Source organism: Malus domestica, chromosome 02 (genome assembly GCF_042453785.1).
Source record: "Malus domestica chromosome 02, GDT2T_hap1".
NCBI classification, from domain to species: Eukaryota; Viridiplantae; Streptophyta; class Magnoliopsida; order Rosales; family Rosaceae; genus Malus; species Malus domestica.
The window spans coordinates 12,274,866-12,296,505 of NC_091662.1; the positions used below are offsets into that span (position 1 = coordinate 12,274,866).

At 38.8% G+C, this 21,640-nt stretch overlaps 1 protein-coding gene across 1 annotated transcript; it reads right to left on the minus strand.

The window, feature by feature from the left end:
* Positions 1-610: 610 nt before the first annotated feature.
* Positions 611-2,426, minus strand: LOC103401822 (anthocyanidin 3-O-glucosyltransferase 5-like). Its single transcript, XM_029099199.2, has one exon. The coding sequence runs from the start codon at positions 2,300-2,302 to the stop codon at positions 842-844; it is 1,461 nt and encodes a 486-aa protein (XP_028955032.1). The 5' UTR covers positions 2,303-2,426; the 3' UTR covers positions 611-841.
* Positions 2,427-21,640: the final 19,214 nt, after the last annotated feature.

A 21,640-nucleotide genomic window follows, 5' to 3' on the forward strand; every position in this document is an offset into this window, starting at 1 on the left:
AATTGGCCTCCGAGAGTGAGAGTGAGGCCTCTCTAATTGTTAGGATGAGGAGTCCTTTTATAGAATAAGGACTCCTCACTTATTACATATTTGCCCCTTCCTTTATCCCATAATTACATTTAAGTCCCCTGAGTATTTGTACGAGATCTAAATACGAGGCCCTAAATATGGTATAAACAAGGTCAATGGAGAACTTTTATAAATATTATTGTACCTACATTTTTGTATTAGTTCGCATTATGTGACAAATAATGTTTTTATTGGTAACTAGTTATAACTTATTATAATTAATGTTGTAAGTGAACTCAAACTTCTAATATAATGTGATTTGAAGAATACCCATCTATTCATTATTACTCTGAACGAATACGTGATCTGTAGTTCAAGTAATTGAATACATTGATTATGCATCGAGTTTGTGTTCGATTTTCATTCTCCTAATATCCAATTGTATATTAAAAAGATAACATCACTCTAATTAGATCAAAAGTAAAATTATATAACATGACATTTTCAAGAGTACATCTCTAAAATGATTTAAATGACTACAAGCACTGATTCCAAAAAACTTTGAATTCACAAGAGAACATGGGTAATGTGCATATGCAAGTAAAGGAGAAATAATATTTTATACGTAATTTACACAATCATTATTATAGTCACGTATATTACACAAACTATCGTACTGAAACAATGCAAGCATCATTTAACGCAACTAATTTGCAGCACACTTCTTGATTTTCATGCATCATAATGCTAAAAGAAACCTCAAACACACATTAGAACACAACAAACTATCACAAAACATCTTGTGTGTCTCCTGGAGGGAACCATATGATGATCACTCTCCGCCATTGACAAATTTCATGCACATTAGCTCACTGTGCTTTGCGAATTGAGAGAGGGCATTGTAAGAGGAACCTCCCTTTTCCAAGGCTTTTGAACCACTTTCTTTTATCTTCTTGACTCTATCTCTCAACGCAAAACCTTCTTTGTCCTCCATGATCTTTCTCACCATTTCCTCTATCTCCTCCCTCTCCACCACTTTCTTCCACGGTGGTATCTTAGACCGAACTGCCACACCAAGCTCCTCTGTTAACAACGTGGCATTCATCCTCTGCTCTGCGTAGAGTGGCCAAGTGATCATGGGTACTCCGTTGGTGATGCTCTCTAAGGTTGAGTTCCAACCACAGTGCGACAAAAACCCTCCAACTGCTGGATGGGACAAAATGTCCACTTGTGGGGCCCACAAAGGGATGACGAGCCCAATGTCCTTGGTCCGATCCAAGAACCCATTGGGCAAGTACTTTATAGGGTTTTTGTCATCACTACTGCTTCCACCAGTGAAAAAGGCACCATCCGCTGTTAAGGTAGGGGGGCGTATCACCCAAATGAACCTTTGTTGACTCAGCTCTAAACCCCAAGCGAGTTCGGTCATTTGCTCGAACGACAAAGTCCCTCCGCTTCCGAACGACACATAAATCACGGACTCATTGAGCTGCACGTCAAGCCAATCAAACACCATTCCCCCCAAACCGGTTGGCTTATTGGGCCTTATGAGGGGCCCAATTGGAAACACGGGCATATTTGTGTTCCGGCCCAATAATTTCTCATCTCTAAGCGCTGCAAGAGTGTTGGGCTCTAGATCCTCCCAAATGTTCACTAGAACACCGTCACCTTTTGAAGTCTGACTACAAATCTCAACAAAGTCAAAGTATTGCTGGTGGGTCCGGTTCCGAAAAGAATCAACGACATCTAGTTGTGGAAGTATGGACCTACAGCCCGGGATTTTGATCGGCTCTTTTTGTTGGGTGAACTCCCCTTTGACTTCCAAATCTAGGGTTGGACCATAAATCATGAAGGAGAGAAACCATGCACTAGAAGGGATATAAATATATTTTGGAATCCCAAACTCATCGGCGATGGAAAATGATTCGGTGCCAAACAGGTCTACGATTAGCACGGTGGGACAAAACTCCATGGCACGTAAGGCTGACCGGAACGCATGTCGTACTTCTCGCATCATGACTGCAAGGATTGTCACGACAGCGGCATCTGGGCCGACAAGGCCGGAAATGTCTGGCGGTGGTAGATCGACAACTCGGCAGAGTTTTGGGTTTGTGGCTGTGTTGATGAGTTGAGACTCGGCGTCAGAGGTGTGAGATGAGATGACAAAGATTGTGACAGTGAAGTTTGGATGCGTGACAAGTCGTTTTCCGAGCTCGAGGACTGGGATGAGGTGGCCCATGCCTGGGCTGCACAGTAGTGCTGCATGTTGCTTTGAGCTGGTGATCATCTCCATGGACGTATAGTGATAGAGAGGCTGCTGTTTACAGAGAAAAGAAGAACCAAAGGGACAATATATTAGGAGTTTATAGGGAAGAGATAATAATCACATATGTTTTAGATCACCATCCATGCATGTGAGGATATGAACATTGAGACCTAGTACTATATATATATATATATACTATATATATACACTATAAATAAATATGCCTGAGCTGCTCTAGGCATCAAATTCTATAATTTAAGACTTAAACGGGTGTTGGGGATTAACAGTAAATTAATATGAACGAAAATGGGATTTGGATTTTTTATTATTATCGGTATTGGTTGACAATGCACAGAGATGGATGTGTCATGTGTGTAACTTTGTATGCTACAGGAAGACAACCCCTACGCAATTATAGATTATCAAAGAAAGACGACCGTTTGCACTTGGACTATAAAACAACAAATTAATTTGGTACCACTTAACACTATTAGTAGTAGTATTTTTCATCAAACCACACTACCTCTTGAGCACTATTAAGTCTCATCCGAGCAAGTCAATGGGCTGCCGAGTTCCCTTCCCACTGAATATGACTAACCACTGACTCCACCCACTCCATGCGAAAACTCCGTAGATCATTAATTATAGGACCAAGGGTAGAGTGGTCGTCCCCACTCCCCCGCATGGCAACCAACACCACAGCCGAGTCACGTTCAAATTGAACCTTCCTCTCTACCGTACCAATAGAGCCAAAAGAAATAGCTTTACATGCACCATGAGCCAGCAGCCTACACTAAAAAAAAGGGAAAGGAATCCTCTCTGGATTCATTCCTCCTAATCCACCAAGTTCAGAGGACTATTGAAATTTGATTTAACGGCTAAAGTTATTATAACTTTTAAAACGAGCATCTATTTGTAACTGTTGAATCAAATTTCAACGACCCGAATTTCCTAACTTGATGGATTCCTTTTCTTATGCAAATCTGTTGATTGGCGAAAGTTGGCCCCAAACCAGACCAATCACCACTTGAAATTTGTTTCCAAATATTTTCACCAAGCAGTTCATCCCGCCGGGCACGTTTGACTTTGATCACAGCAGCCTCCAAATCCAGACAGACATGATTGACAGTGACCTTCATAGGTTGGCATAACTAATTATATTATAATCATTTGTCGGTAGCCCGCTGTTTGTTAGCACCGCATATAAATATTTAACTCACGACAAATGTTGAAGATTTTTTTCAAAAATAAAACTCTTTATAAATTTTTTGTTATTTTATATTTTTAGTATAAGATTGTTAGTTTAATTCTTCAATTATTACTTTAGTGAAAATTTGGTATCTAAACTAATTTTTTAGAAGAATCTGTCATTGAGTTATAAAAATTAGCCAATTACATCCTTAATCTAGATTCGAAGCTTTGGTAGGTAAATTAGACGTCAGATTCATAATCTATATGAAATGTTAAGGGTTTTAAGGCAAAAAAATGATGGTATTACAATCTAAAGTGTGTTAAGTGAATTAAGTTACAAAAAATTGGATAAATAGCTTTGAATTTAGGGAATTATTTTACGAAAAAATAATTCAGAGATCTAATATTCATAGAAGTGATAGTTCAATGACTAAATCAGCATTTCACCCTATTTTATGATAGTGACACAAGATTAATGTCAAGCTATAAAGTGACAGAGAATTCAAAAAAAAAAAATTTCACTCTGAGACAGTCTTCTTAGCATTTCTCCTTCACTCATATCAGCTTCTCCAATAAGCATTAAAATTGCTTGTATAAATCCCAAAGGTCACGTTGTCTTGGTTGTACGTCCAAATAATAAAAACTGAAAATATGACTTTATTCCTTGAAACTTAATTTTCTCCACATAAAACCCAACATAAGTTTTTTACTAGAATAAAACACATTGACTAGATTCCACATCAGCAAATTCCTTAATTATATTTGACTTTACACATTAAAAAAATTTTGATGCCCAAAACACCCCTATTTGAATGTTTGATTTGCACAAATAATTCCATACAATTGTAAGGGAGAATTAATGGTTTTACAAAAATAAAAAAATAATAAATTTATTGGATAATATATAATAACAATAAAACATGCCTAATAAATCTATTAATACATGCTTAGTTAAGTCAATAAAATTATATTTTAAGTATAAATGTAGGTAAATTATTTCACAAATTTTGATGCCCAAAAGACCCCTATTTGAATGTTTGATTTGCACAAATAATTCCATACAATTGTAAGGGAGAATTAATGATTTTACAAAAATAAAAAAATAATAAATTCATTGGATAATATATAATAACAATAAAACATGCCTAATAAATCTATTAATACATGCTTAGTTAAGTCAATAAAATTATATTTTAAGTATAAATGTAGGTAAATTATTTCACACACACACACACATATATATATAACAACAAAAAAAGCATGCTTGACATACATAAAATTCATGCAAAATAATTTGCCTACATAAAAAAAAAATGTTATTATTTTATTCAATACTAGTTTACCTATTATTTGTACATATAATAATAAAATGTGCCCAATATATATGATGATACATACAAAATAAAATACCTACATAATGAAGAAATGTTATTTGATTCAAAATTAATTTACTTACAAAATAAAGCAATTGTTTTTTTATTCAAGATTAATTTACCTATTATTTGTACATATATCTTATAATAATAAAATGTGCCAAATATATGTAATAATACATGGAAAATAAATTACTACGAAATAAAAGAATGTTATTTGATTCAATATTAATTTACCTACAAAAGATATGTTATTTGCTCATCATAAATTTAAACATAGGTAGATTGATGTGTGTGTGTGTGAGTGTATATATATTGAGCTTATGGTAGTAATCTATACATTTGAACGTATATATGTTTGGGGTAATAATATGTGCAATAATTATATTTTCATTCTAATTAAGGTGAGTAATAACATGTATTGATTTTTATTTTGAATATTGTGGTACAAATTGTAAATATTTTGTAATTATAGGTCAATTACTTCTATACTTAGGAGTCATTTTTAAATTTGGGTTTTATTTGGATATTTATAATTAGGTAAGGGTCTATATTTAAAGAACCCTAATAAAAATGAAGGGGCAATGCCCCCTATTAGTGAGTGAGAAGATGAGTTTATAAACGTTAAATAATATTTATCTTCGTATTCCAATTGCTCTGTTAGAGTCCTCTATCAGACTCATAAATCAGCATAACTAATTATATGCTAAACATTGCATGCGACCCTCTCATCATTTTTTATCTTTCACATTAACTTATATTAATCCAGATATGCTTGATACGAAATTCCTCTTAAATTTTGAAGTTCCCATTCCTACACACTATTTTATTCCATGCATGTTAGATTATTAATACAACATGCAATAAAATAGAGTGAAGGAAGTTTATGTTCTATCATAAAATTAATTGATAATATGGAGAATGACCAATTATTTATAAGCAAATACAAGATTTCTTCTTTCACTGATTTGAAATTCATACTCTTAACATAGAGCGACATAAATTCAAATTTCATGACGGGATCAACATAATTTCTCTCTCAATAAAAACTTGAATTTTTAAAGTTGATCCCTCTATCTCTCCAAGTTGGCTCCGCCTCTAGAGTTTATTATTCGATTTGTCAAACTTGAGACTTGCCACCATCAAGAACTTCCTTCACTATTTTTAGTTTCATCTTCAAGAATGCAAGCAAACTTAAAATAAAACAACAGAAGAAGTAAGAAAGAAATAGTACTAAGCAAATAAATACAGAAGTTCAAACTTAATTTGTCTGATCAAATTCTTATACAATTCTCCATTATGCAACTTTTCACGATGGTTTGAAAACGCTTGATGTTAATAATAAGCTTACTATGAACAACATCGACTATATATCTCTTCTTCTCAACTTTTAATTAGTAGAAAAAACAACCACCAGAGATAGTCTACATGATAGTATGGCTGAAAATTGCTTAAATTTAATCACTTAATTAATATCTAGCCGACCAACCAAAAAAAAAAAATTAAAGTCATTATCAAATGCTATTCCAAAACTTTATCCAACAAATAAAAAATTGTGATCCAAATGGTAAAGTTTAAGCACATTAATAACCAAAGGATGATAAGAAATCTACCACTTTCTAATACAATAAGCAATCCACCACTCTCATCATTTTTGCACTATTAAAATTAGTTGAAATTTGCACTCAACTAAGAGCTGCTCGTCATTTCATTTTTTTTAATGAAAATTGTTTATTCATTGTCACGTATTGCTATTTTTTTGTTATTTATAATTGGTGTGTTAGGTTCCATTTATTTAGATGATGAATTAAAATTTTAATTATTATAGCTAACTCATTGGGTTACTTTGCATGAATTTTCATGCTCATTAAAATAGAATATTGTTGTATATTTTTTTTTTAAAGTTTGTGTTATGTAAAAAAAATTAATAAAATAAAACATGGTTTAATGTACGAATGAAGTCAAGTATATATGTTGTAGTGCACAATGGTAATGTAGGAAAAAAAAATTTAGAGAGTAAAAATTTTCTTAGTTTAGAGATGCTTCTATAGACTCTTAAACTTCGACAAAAATTGGAAATTAGAATTTGAGTCCTACACGAAGAAGTATACAATTGCACACTTTACTTCAAGCAAGTTCGTATATAATTATCGTATTCTTAAAACTATAAGACAGAGACGTACAAACCTTTTACGGTTTTACCGGCGGCTAGGATTTAATTAAATAAATAAAAAATATGGTGATGCTAGAGTATTTTTTTTTTTTAATTTTATAATTAGATCTCGAAATCGTCATTATTTGGATGGTAATTAAAAGTAGTAATTAGAAGGATGTTAGTTTAGATTATCTAGCTAATCGTCATTATTTGAATTGTACATATTAGATCTAGTCAATGGATAAATAAACCATCCCCATGTGAGCTTGCAGAAGACAAGAGAACTACAGTTAATTGTTTGAATAATTAATAACCATATATCTTAATTAACCAAGAGTTTAATATGAAACTATTAGGTAGTTAACAAAAGAAGATGAAAGATGCTACATGCATATAGATAGCAAAGTCATCTAGCTTCTAGAACTTTAAGTACCATATGCATGAAGTATCTAGAAGAACAATACTTTTGTCCCTCCAGTGGAGAATACACATATGTGACCTTCTGCGATACATATCTTTATTGTATAAACTTAATAATCACAATCGTTCAGTTTCTTAATCTTTATTTGAAGATTATCTCTACAAAAATAATTATTCGAAACAGTGATTATTTAGTCATTCAAATGTATTCATGGATAATTCATCATGAATATGTTATTTAATGGGTACTCACACTGTTAATTAGTTTCATACATCTCGATGATTAAACAATCTTTAGTTCAAATGATTTTTTTTGTCGAAATAATCAAATAAAATTTAAGAAGTTGACTGCATCGATTATGAAATTCAAATAGTAAATTACCTTATTCTAGGGGGAACACAGGTATTATTCTGTGGAATCAGTAAGTTTTAGTATTCTATTGAACCTCTCAACCCGACAGTAAAAAATATAACCTGATTTTTCCTCAGGTTTAAGAGAAAACGTTTGTCATTTATCATGTGTGTATTCAGATTAAGATTTTACACCAAATATCAGTGGCGGAGTCACCATAAGCTTAGAATATGTATAGGCCTACCTCACTTTTTCATCCTTTCTAAATAATTTGTATTATAATTTTAATTTTTTGGTAAATTCAGTATTATCTTCTTTCTTTTTTTAATTTACACAAAATTCTTAAATTCCATTCACCAATAATTAAAATAAGAGGTCCTTTTCTTTTCAATTCCAATTGCACTCATCTTAAAACTAAATTTAACATCTTATTTTATAAACAAATCAACTCTTAAAATTGAAAAGTAAAGTATGATTTAGTTTTATCAAAAAAATATTCTTTCATATGGTCCAATTGAAGAATAATAAACTTTGAGTTTTCCTCCCCTCCTTCGTGTAAATTCATATATTTGTCCTCCAAATTCCAACCCACAACAATATTAAGGTTTATAAATCTCTCTGTTCTCTCTAAATTTTTACTAAATTTATAAAATTTCATATATTTTGTTCTCGAAATTATTCCTAATATTTTATTAATTTCAGCATGAAAAAAGGATTTAGCTTCTCAAAAAATGTAATTAGCTGACTGTAGACATCAAAATTTCGGTAAATAAATGTTGACCGATAAATTAAAGTTTCAACGCTCATGTATTACATAAAGTTTACACGTAGCGTGTGTCTAAACAAAAAATCAAAATAAGTTGGAAAAGTCATCAAACAGGACACGTGTCAACACCTGGCAGAAACGACTTATTTCATCTGGAATATTATATTCAAAATTAGGCCTTGGAAATTTCTATAAATAGAAGGCTAATTCATTCATTTAGAAAAACCAAAATCATTATGCAAAATTCTTGAAGCTCTGAAGCTCTGAAACTTCGAAGCTCTCAAGCACCTAGGTTCCCGAAGAATCAAGAAAGTGTTCTTCGTTCTTCGTTCATCGTTCTTCCAAGATCAAGCCCCAACGGCCCTTTGGATCAACAATCATCCACCAATTCAAGATCAAGCCCTGACGGCCATTGAAGAAAGTGTTCTTCGTTCTTCGTTCATCGTTCTTCCAAGATCAAGCCCCGACGACCCTTTGGATCAACAATCATCCACCAATTCAAGATCAAGCCCCGACGGCCCTTGAAGAAAGTGTTCTTCGTTCCTCGTTCATCGTTCTTCCAAGATCAAGCCCCAAAGGCCCTTTGGATCAACAATCATTCACCAATTCAAGATCAAGCCCCGACGGCCCTTGAAAAAAGTGTTCTTCGTTCCTCGTTCATCCTTCTTCCAAGATCAAGCCCCGATGACCCTTGGATCAACCATCCACCAATTCAAGATCAAGCCCCAAAGGCCCTTGAAGATCCGTTCATCACTGTTCTTCAAGATCAAGCCCAAAAGCCCTTGAAGATCCGTTCATCACCGTTATTCAAGATCAAGCCTTAACGGTCCTTGAAGAAACATTCATCCTCAAGATCAAGCCCCAACGGCTCCTTGAAGATCTGCTCAAATCCACCTTCAAAGATCAAGCCCACGGCCCCTTGAAGAAGCTTCCAACAGTTCATCCAAGATTAAGCCTCAACGGCCCTTGGATCAACGCAACATCTACAAATCAACACCTTACGGAGATCGAATCAGAGGATCAAAATTGAGAGAAATTGTAACCCAAAATCATCAAATACAAATATTTGTTTGTGCATGTTGTTCTTGTCTCTTTCGTTTCAGGAATTTTCTGTGTTTACAAATTGGTACGCCCAGTGGGACCATCTCTACCTCTCATCTCTTTCTCCGTTCAAGAAATTCAAGCGCACTTCCAAAATTAATGGCATCAAGGAAGGCTCAAACTGTTCCCGCAACCGGCGCAAAGAACAAGAGCATCCTCGTCGCAACTGGTGTCACTTTGGGCATCACGACTCGAAGCATGGCAAGAGCTACTTCTGCCACCTCTTTCACCTCTGTATCAACTCTGCCAAGGGAACAAGAGCACCCAAGGCACAAGCCTTTGATCACCTTAGCCTCACTAAGGGCACCAAGGGGGGAAAGCCCAAGGAAATACTCCGAATCCATGCTCTCCGATGCCGATTCAAGCGGCAGTGCAGCCATGCAAGTCATGACCATTGGAGCAACTTCAATCGATGAGCAGCTGGCTCAGATGAATGAAGCAATCGCAAGGCTAACCCGAACTGTGGAAGAAAAAGACTTGCAAATTGCAGCACTCGTCAATCGACTAGAGGCGCAGGACGGCGAGAAACCCAACCCGAAGATTGATCTTCTAAAGAAGGAAGACGACGAAGAAGAAGAGCCTCAGGTGGAGAAAAACGATGTGAAGCCGGAGCCAGACCAAGCAGCGGCACTCATGGGATCTCTTTCTATCCAGCAGCTGCAAGAGATGATCACCAACATCATCAAGGCACAGTATGAAGGGAGCTCACATACCTCCTTGTTCTACTCGAAGCCCTACTCCAAAAAGATTGATGCCCTGAAGATGCCAAGGGGTTATCAACCACCAAAGTTCATGCAGTTTGATGGAAAAGGAAACCCGAAACAGCACGTTGCCCACTTTGTTGAAACTTGCAACAATGCAGGCACCGAAGGGGACTACCTTGCCAAGCAGTTTGTGCGCTCGCTGAAAGGAAACGCCTTTGAGTGGTACACGGACCTAGAGCCTGAGTCCATCAATAGCTGGGAGCAATTAGAGCGGGAATTCCTCAACCGCTTCTATAGCACCCGCTGCACTATGAGCATGCTAGAGCTAACGAGCACAAAGCAGTGGAAGGACGAGCCAGTCATTGACTACATCAACAGATGGCGCACTCTAAGCCTCGACTGTAAAGACAGGCTCTCGGAAACCTCTTCAATCGAGATGTGCATCCAAGGCATGCAATGGGGTTTGCAATACATCATTCAAGGCATTAAACCACGGACCTTCGAGGAATTGACCACTCGCGCCCATGACATGGAGTTGAGCATCGCCCATTATGGGAAGAAAGAACCGATCGCCGACTACAAGGACGACAAAGTTCTTAGGACAAAGGTGGAAAAGGCTGCATGGAAACCCACCAAGGAAGCGATGACGGTCAACACAGCTCCCGTCAAAATCTCCACACGAGGCAAGGCAATTCAAACTGAAGCTTTTCGTGATCAAGAGATGCGTAGACGCACTTTGAAGGAGCTTGAGGAGAAGACTTATCCATTCCCCGACTCTGATGTGGTTGCCATGCTGGATGACCTGCTGGACAAGAAGGTGATCGATTTTCCTGAGTGCAGACGGCCGGAAGAGATAAATCATACCGATAGTCCAAGATACTGTAAATTCCACCGCTTCATCAGCCATCTAACGGAAAAGTGCTTCGTACTGAAAGATCTCATCCTGAAGTTAGCACAACAAGGGAAAATCGAGCTTGACCTCGAAGACACGGTTGCGGCACACACTACTACTATTGTGTTTGGATCACTTGATCATGTGCCTCTCCGAAGCATGCATGACCATTCCCGTCAATGTTCAAGTCACAAGACACCTCCTACACAACCATCACCGGGGGCAAGCAACCAAGATGTAGCTACTGGTGATAAGAAAGGGTGGACATCGGCGACCTACAAAAAAATGAGGAAGCCAAGACTACAAGCCACAAGGCCAAAAGAGGAGCCTAAACTCGCCCCTCGAACTTCAGTCTTCGAAAGGCTGGATTATTCAAAACCTAGAATTTCGGCACTTGATTGCATCAGTGGTCGAGACCAAACTTCCGTCTTCAAAAGGCTTGAGACGCCAACCCCGCAAAGATCTGTCTTTAAAAGGTTATCAAAACCTAAGAAACAAAGCGGCACAGCTAGATCTCCTCCGCAACGGTCGGCTTTGGACAGACTTGAAGAAACTAAGAAGCCTTCTAAAAATAGGAAGACAACGCCAAAGGGAAAAAAGCTCGACAGTCTAGCAGGAAAAGATGACATTCAAAGCTTGATTCATTCAAGGATGAAGCGCCAAGCAACTTTGGAAGTCGACACAAAAGGACCACTGAAGGTAAGGAGGCGCACCATCATCTACACTGGCCAATCTTCACGGCAACAAACCCAAGAGGACCGCACTGAAAAGGAGGCCCAAGAAGACAAAGAAGACGAAATCCTGGAAGAAGACGTCACTTCCGGCTCTGTCAACTCAAAATTTTCACCTCAAACGTTGGGGGCATGCTCCAAAACCATGTCGGTCAAGCCAAGCGAAGTTGAAGGATGGATTCATGTCACTCCGAAGAAACTGCACAAGAAGCATATGTCTTCTTCACAAGTGCACCAATCAGAAAGGGGGCAAAGCAGCTCCTGTTCACCTCCAGAACAATGTGAAAGTGTTGGAGATAATGAAACTATGACACGAAGATCGTCCATCCCCATCACGATGCGTGACATCTTCCCGGAAGACTTCTTCAACTACTCAGTCAAGGCTCCTTGCTATGAAGATTGCGAGGAACGACTCTCTCAGATCGCTTGACGAACCAATGCTCCTTATTCGCACGAGCCTAAACTGCACGAACCAAACGCTCCTGGTCTGCACGAGCATAAAAGGTAACACCAACGCTCCTTGCCTGCACGAGCTGAAATTGCAACACGGCACCAAATGCTCCTTGTCTGCACAAGTTGAAACTGCAAACACACCAACGCTCCTTGCCTGCATGAGCTGAAACTGCAAATGGCACAAAAAAAGAAAATACCAAAAAAAAATATGTATGTATTTGAACTACGTTACGACTTGATCTCTTCTTTGAGGGGTACATAGGCAGCTTGAATATTCAAAAATTTCGAGTTCAGTCACATCAAAATAAAAAAAATAAGGATTTATTAAAAGTCTGACTAAAATCAATTTTATTACAAAGGCAACAACTTCTTTGTACAAAAAAAATATATATATATACATATTCTTTGTTAAAAAAAAAAGGGAAATATATACGTGTGTATGTATGTACAAATGCAGGCCCATCCACACTTAACTCCAAGCTACGCCAAGGCCGAGCTCCTTTGGCCCACTCACTCTTTGTCATTTATCAAGGGAGAGCCCAAGGCCGGCCCCCTGCCCAAATCCTGGACCAAGCCCAGCTCTCGAAGTCTCATCCTCCTCGCCTCAAAAGCCCATGACCCTGAGACCAAGCACAACGGACCTGACCCGCTACGACTCCAAGCCTTGCCTCCTCCTTGCGCCAAACTCTATCAACACTGCACCCGCAACATCTCTTTCTGCATCACCGTAGACACCAGCACCGTCATCAACAACATCTTCCCCATTTCCACCAGCAGCTCTTCTCACTTGTGCATCTGCCTCTGCTTCTTCCATTTCATACCAATTCGATTCATTGGCATTGCCCTCCTTCTCCTGGATTTTCGCGGGTTTGGTGGTGGCGCAAAAGCCTCCGCTGAAGCTCCTCAATAAATGGAGTGACAAACGGGTCTTGGGAATTGAGCAGCAAGACCTCATGGGCGGAGATGATGGCCTTGATGTGTTCCAAGTTGATCACGATAGCTCGCTCTCGACCCAACACCGTAGACGGGTACGAAAGAAGCGGATCCAGGATCCGAAGGTCCCGAGTAGGTAGACCGGTCCGCCGCATGATGGCGTGCTTGCCAGCCTCGACATCTTGCGTTTGCCTGCTGGAGTCCAGAAGCAGCCATGGCCTCACGCCAAGCCCCTTCTTTCGTAGCCCGTCGGCCACTGACATGCCAAGGCCGGGCATTGTGGGTCGGGTCGGGTCATTGAAAAAAAAAAAGGATACGACGGAGCCAAGGCGGATCTCTGGTTCTGCGGCGTCATCCTCTACGTGCTTCTCGTCGGGTTTTTGCCGTTTCAAGACGACAATCTCGTGGCCATGTACTGGAAGATTTACAGAGGAGATTTCAAATGCCCACCGTGGTTCTCGTCTGAGGCCCAGAGACTCATGACGAAGCTCCTCGATCCGAACCCGAGTACCCGAATCACCATTTCCAAAGGTCATGGACTCCTCCTGGTTCAAGAAATCGATTCCCAAAGTCGTACTGACGAAACAATAGCAGGAGTTCGACCGAGCCAGCGACGGCGAGTTCGCGCTGCTTCGCCCTTGGAATGCCTCCTCAAAGCTCTCCGCAACTCCACCTGCCACACATGGTGTGCACATCCATGTTCAACAATCATGTCCCGTCGCCTTCAACGTATCGCAAAAGTTTTACAACGCCACTCCCACCTATGCTCTGACCTTCCAAACAGAACCATTCATCCTTTGTTCATCGTATGACACTTCTAAGTGTCACATTCACAGAAAACATTTTTGGGGTGTTTTTGCTTCTTCTTCTGGGTTCTAAAAATCATCAATCAAACACCAAAGAAAAAGAAAAAAAAACATAAGAAATTATTATTAAGGTTATATCATTTGAAATGTTGTAGGATGTACTACTACTGTACTTTGGTTTGATGTTTATCAGAGACCCGACATATCTGAACATCGTACCCAGAGACTTTGTCTGCTACAAGGTTGATGATGTTGGAGAGAGATTAGAAGTTCAGATCACAACAAAGAATGATGGGATTCTTTTGCTTTCCGTTGATGTTTGTTTTTTCACTTCCACCTGCTCCTAAGTTCGACCTCAGGCACCAGAACTTTGTCTTCAAGCAGCGGCGGCGATGTGGTGGAGCTGTTGTATGCATTCAAACAATCCTCTGTTGTATCTGATCCCCAAGGCTTCTTATCTGATTGGAAACCTGATTCTTCCACTCCTTTCTGCTCATGGAAAGGCATCACCTGCTCATCTGACGGCGCAGTCACCTCCCTCAACCTCTCCAACGCCGGTCTCATTGGCGACCCCCACCTTCCGCGTCTCACCATCCTGCCGAACCTCCAGCAACTCCACCTACAGGGCAATTCATTCTCTGGTGCTGATCTCTCTGTGTCCAATTTAACATCATGCAGGCTTAAAACTGTTGACTTCCTCCACGACCAGACAGCCACAACCTTACTGGTGCATGCTCCATCTCCGTCGTCTTCATCCTTGCTCTGCTCCCTGCAAATTCCCCCAGCCCATCATCGAAATTTATACAAAAAAATATATATAATAGAAAATGGGATGGTGGATCAAAGATGGGGAACAGCCCCATGGCAGATCAAAAGTTTCTGGTGGTGCATGGGAACTATGTGCAGAAAGAAAAAAAATTGTAAAAAAATGATGATGGAACTTGGTGCATCCAGCACCAAAAGAAAAAGAAAAAAAATAATAAAAAAAATTAAAAAAAATGCATAGAGAGAAATAGAAGGTCCATTTTATTTATTTTTCTAGAAATTTTACATAAATTTGCATTATACATACCTTAAAAAAAAAATCAAATCAAATCAGATTTACAAGAGGGGATCTTCAAGGACGATCAGGTGACGCCTCACCACTCGGCAGAGCTCCAGAAATGAGAGGCGCCGGAGGTTGACTGTTTGAAGCCACACCACTCGGTAGAACCCCGGGAGGAGGAGGCACCGAAGGTTGATCATTTGAGGCTTCATTACGCGGTACAGCCCCAGAAGACGAAGGCAAATGCTGCTGGAACAAACCCACAAACCGCTGATGATCAAGTAAAATCTGACCATCAGATTCCTGCATCTGGTCAATCTTTCTCTTCATGTTTGTCGCATAGCTATGTGCGAGCTTATGAAACTGTTTATTCTCCTGCTTGAGCCCTGTAATCTCCTGTTTGAGACTCATCACTTCAGCCGCCAATGATTCAACTTGACGGGTTCGAGCAAATAGGCGTTGGGCCATATTAGACACAGAACTTGCACACTGCACACTGCACACTGAGAGCCAGAGAATCCTTAACAGCTAACTCATCAGACCGTTTGGAAAGTAGTCTGTTATCTCTGGGAGTGACAAGGTTCCGGGCCACCACTGTAGTGGTCATATCATTCTTCACCACTGAATCCCCAACGGTAAGAGGACCAGTAGGGGATATGAAGGATTGGCGCCATATGTTGTCTGGAGAAGAAGGGATTGCCACTTCACCAAGGTTCAAGTCAAAACAACGATCGGAGGGGCCAGACATTTTCAAAAGTGTTGAAAGAAAGAAGAGATCGGACAAATCAAGATCTTAGAAGTGCAAGAAGGGAGTTTCTACAAGCGAAAATTCAAGTGTGCTTTGAAACGAACTGTGTGCCTCTATAAAATCAGCACCCGACAGGATTTCAGAGATTGAAGAGGCGAGCTCAGAATTCGAAGAGGCCAATTCAAAAATCGAAGAGGTGCTAGCTTTCTCAAAATATGGGCTTGCTCGGAAACCACGGGCGATCTTCCTTTCCAGACTTGTCAGCACCCATCACACGCAAACTCAGCCTTTCGGAAATCACGGGTAATTTGTCGAAGCGCCGATCCCAGATATCGAAGAGGCGCCAGTCTTTTTTAGCCGCGTCAACACCTGTCATATGTACACTCAACTTTGCGCAAATCACGGGCAATTTGTCGAAGATTTTCGGTGAAGGAGAAAGCACGTGAAGTTTACTGTTCAATCATCCAACAGTTGCCGACAAGAGTGAAAGAACAGTACCGGTTATTAATCCATATAAATGTCCACCTTCACCCTTCATAGCAAGGCAGACATACATAACCTTTCTTCATCTCTGAGAATGCCTTCCCAACGAAGCCTCTCGGGTCATTCAGTGTTCCTTATTCCTTGAGGTACCTCTGCAAGCCAATGACTCCAAAGCAAAAGTATCTCATATCACCAGGGTAGAAAGCAAGAGTATCTTATATCATGCGTTATCCCTGTCATTTCCTTTGTTCTTGTTCTTACCTACAAAGACAAGGATAAAGAAAACAATATGCCGGAACCTCCACTCAAACTCGGGTAAGGAACCGACTGCTTGGAACCCTTCCCTGATTGCCTACCTAGCACTGCTCTCGAGTACTCGTCTCCCACTACTGCTGTACTTCCAAAAAAGCTGCCACATCTGCCTGAAGAAAAGATAAGGCAAGTGAAAATGATACTTTGCAGCACGTGGAGACAACGTGCAGAAGAAACAAGCAGAGAAGAATGCAGCCTGCACAGTCAACTCAGTAGAAGGAGTCTGAGATGAGGAACTCGAAAAGATGCCACATCTGCCTGAGGAACAGATAAAGGAAATGAAAATGATACCTTGAAGCATGTGGAGACAAGTGCAACAAAGCACGTGCTGATTCATCCGCTACTTCTTCAAAATCAAAAGTATCTCATATCATCAGGGTTGCAATCACTCTGGACAGTGAACTCGTTTTGACCCTCAAATTCTTGGGTCGACTTACTAGGCGTTGTGGGCTGCACGTGCCGATTCACCACCCTTGAATCAAATCCTTAAAGATCAAGTCACCAATTGGAAGAAGAGCTCATCAATCTTGAAGATCATACCGTTGACCAAACTGCTCAGGTGTGAATTAGAAAGATTGAACAGAGCAACAAGTCGTCACCTTCACCTCGTGCCTGTTTGTCATGTGTTCGAGTCAACCTTCAAGAATCAAGCCTCAACGGCCTTTGAAGAAGTTTCCAGCCCAATTCAAGATCAAGCCTCGACGGCCCTTGGATCGACATCTACAGTAAGGGACTTCAAAACGTATCTCCTACACGCGACAAGCACATGTATACAACGCGTCTTGAAGTGGGGGCATTTGTAGACATCGAAATTTCGGTAAATAAATGTTGACCGATAAATTAAAGTTTCAACGCTTATGTATTACATAAATTTTACACGTAGCGTATGTCTAAACAAAAAATCAAAATAAGTTGGAAAAGTCATCAAACAGGACACGTGTCAACACCTAGCAGAAACGACTTATTTCATCTGGAATATTATATTCAAAATTAGGCCTTGGAAATTTCTATAAATATAAGGCTAATTCATTCATTTAGAAAAACCAAAATCATTATGCAAAATTCTTGAAGCTCTGAAGCTCTGAAACTCCGAAGCTCTCAAGCACCTAGGTTCCCGAAGAATCAAGAAAGTGTTCTTCGTTCTTCGTTCATCGTTCTTCCAAGATCAAGCCCCAACGGCCCTTTGGATCAACAATCATCCACCAATTCAAGATCAAGCCCCGACGGCTCTTGAAGAAAGTGTTCTTCGTTCTTCGTTCATCGTTCTTCCAAGATCAAGCCCCAACGCCCATTTGGATCAACAATCATCCACCAATTCAAGATCAAGCCCCGACGACCCTTGAAGAAAGTGTTATTCGTTCCTCGTTCATCGTTCTTCCAAGATCAAGCCCCAACGGCCCTTTGGATCAACAATCATTCACCAATTCAAGATCAAGCCCCGATGGCCCTTGAAAAAAGTGTTCTTCATTCCTCGTTCATCGTTCTTCCAAGATCAAGCCCCGACGGCCCTTGGATCAACCATCCACCAATTCAAGATCAAGCCCCAAAGGCCCTTGAAGAACTTCCACCAATTCAAGATCAAGCCTCGACAGCCCTTGAAGATCCGTTCATCACTGTTCTTCAAGATCAAGCCCAAAAGCCCTTGAAGATCCGTTCATCACCGTTATTCAAAATCAAGCCTTAACGGCCTTTGAAGAAACATTCATCCTCAAGATCAAGCCCCAACGGCTCCTTGAAGATTTGCTCAAATCCACCTTCAAAGATCAAGCCCACGGCCCCTTGAAGAAGCTTCCAACAATTCATCCAAGATCAAGCCTCAAAGGTCCTTGGATCAACGAAACATCCACAAATCAACACCTTACGGAGATCGAATCAGAGGATCAAAATTGAGAGAGATTGTAACCCAAAATCATCAAATACAAATATTTGTTTGTGCACGTTGTTCTTGTCTCTTTCGTTTCAGGAATTTTCCGTGTTTACACTGACAATTCAAACATGTATTCCACCATCTTATCAATACTATCCATTTGTTTTATATTTTTGACATTTATGTGAGGTCCGTCCTCACATAAAATCATGATTCCGCCACTGCCAAAGATGTTATGTATTCATATTAAGATTTTACACCAAAGATGTTAACAATAATTTAAGGTTTAAAATAGTTGGTACGGTTTAGTGATATTTATCTTCACTTATAAATTAGATGTCCTAAGTTCGATTCTTGCCAAATATGGATTAGAACCATATTATGCTAGCCCATTGTGAGGTCTTTTATAATAATATTTTACATTTAAAATCCACCAAGATGATACCACCCAAAATATTAGGCTAAGTGATAAAATTAGAGACAATGTCGATACATGACTGTCATATCTTGACGTAACTACTTTGAATAGTAAAGACCCTAGAATTCCTTTTCATTTGATCTGTTACATACAATTGCCTTCAATGAAGTTTAATGGTTGGGTAATGTCGGTTGATAAGCTTTTCATCAGTGAGATGAATATGTTTTTTTTCTCAAAATACACAATCAAACTAAACATCCATCGTATAAGCATAAACTTATTCAACCTTTTCCAACTAAAAATAAAATAAAATGCTAGAGAGCACATTTTGATAAACCACTAAAAAACATAAATTGAATAAGAAACATTTCATATTCATCTAAACCACAGTGTACCATAAAAACAATTTAATTGAATAAGAAACATTAACTGTATATTCATTTAGTGTCATTCATTTATGTACACATGGAGTCCTGCTCTCCTTTTTTTTTTTTCTTTAGAAATTAAACTTCATTAAACATCATGGGAAATTACAATTTATGATAGATGGACTAAGTCCAAACTAAACACAAAATCCAAAATAAACAAAGAGATGCTAGAGTAAAAGGGCACAAGCTAAAGGAGAGCTACAACTCAAGATACAATGAGAGGTCCACACAAACTTAGGACCGTACGTAGCAAAAACGAACAACAACAACAACAACAAAAACTCTAAACTCAAGCAGCAGAACTCAAATTGCCGCCGCCTCCTTAGATCCGAAAGTGTTCAACAAGATGAATCCATCAAAAACCACACCCACAACCACACCTACATATAGTCGCCAAACGCAACAAAAGGAGCGGAGGGCAAAGGAGGTGTGTATAACACCCTTGTTCCGACGTGAATCGTTCCACACTTCGCCCAATATTTTTCAACGTGCCAGTTCGGTAGTGGGCTATTGGTGTAGGGTCTTGTGTTAAGATCAAGTCCAACATTCTGAGATCTAATTCATAATTATGGATTGTAAAATAAGAGAGGAAGCAAAGAAGAGGAAGAAAAAGAAGGTGTGATGGAGCTGGGAAATGGAGTTGGCGATGAATTAGTTCAAAACTGAGATTAGGATTTGGAAATTGGGTGGAGAAGAAGATGATGGAAAGAAAGGAAAAGCACAGCTAAAGGAGAGGGAGGAAGGAAAACTAAAAAAAACAAAAGTGAAAACTGACAAAAAACGTTGAAAAAACGGCGATGAATGCCGAGAAAGGGGTATGAAGCCCAAAACATTTAGGCAAGCTTAGCAAAAATTGAGACTAAACTCAAGAAAAACTGAGATAAAAATTATAAGAGAACTGAAAAGAGAGAAAATGGGAAGAAGAGCAGGAGGAAAGGAGCCACCGGCACCCAACCTAAAGGCTAGAGCCAGCGGCTAGGGTTTTTCTAGTGATTGTGTTTTCAAGATAGAGAAGGTGTTTTCAACTCTCTAAGTCCTGCTTTCCTAAAGTCCTCATTTTAAGGACATGTGAAGATCAAATGGATATTAGCCACAAGATTTTATTAGTTTAGATTCAAAGGCTAAAAATATTTGACAACTTAATAAACCAAAACAAGAAAATGAGTTTTCTAAAAATTCATGGACTTTAAGTTGGTTTTTGGTTTATTAAGTTGTCAAATATTTTAAGCATTTGGATCTAACTACTATAATCTTGTGGCCAATATGCATTTAGTCCACACAGATCCTCAAAATGAGGACCTTGGGAGAGCAAGAATATGTACACTAAAAGTGGGGAACGATATTATAGTCTTGTGGCTAATAAGCATTTGTTCGCTAAATAATGTGTTTGATTCAAGGTTATTCATCCTATTTTTCTAATATGACAATATTATTTACACAAAAAATGAGGAATTTTGGTCTAATAATTTAATATTGTACTTGTTATCCGCAATATTAGTTTTTAATCCCCATGGCACAAAAATTATGGGACCCACGACACCCACTTAGGTAGAGAAAAGAGAAACTAATAGAAATTGAGATAGATGTACGAAATTGAAATGAAATAATAAGTAAAAGTATGAGGTTGAAATATTATAAAGGAAGTAATACTAGGGAAATTAAATTTGCAGAAAAATTTACAAACCAAATGATGTGTCACCAAATAAGCACGTTAATTATCACTTAAATAATAGTTCAATCATCAGTAACCACATTATTTAATTTACAAAATTTGGTTTACAAATTTAGTCTACCTAGCATTACCCTTTTAAAAATATTATATAAGGTTGCAATTCACCACAAATTTAAAAATGTAAAATATAATTTATCGTAACTTTTGATATCTGAGTCCTAACGAAGAAAGAAAAGAATTGGGTGTAATCAAATCGTGGTTAACTGTCCACGGTTTGGGCTTTTGCTGGCTAAAGTTGTTCACATGGTGCTTCAATACTCAATTTCCAAGCCCTCAGACACCATTGGTCTGTCTTAACAGGGAAAGTATGAATAAAGGTCATAATTCAATTTCATCTTTTTAGTGAAGCCCAGCAAAGCTCGATGTAAAACAAAGAAATTTTCAAGCCTACCTAATACCTATTTAACAATCCGCAAAACCGGTTTTAATATATTCTTTTGCATTAGTGTGTATAT

What these genes read in the sequence shown, in the direction of transcription:
- LOC103401822 (XM_029099199.2), bottom strand. Translation starts at nt 2,302, where the DNA reads ATGGAGATGATCACCAGCTCAAAGCAACATGCAGCACTACTGTGCAGC.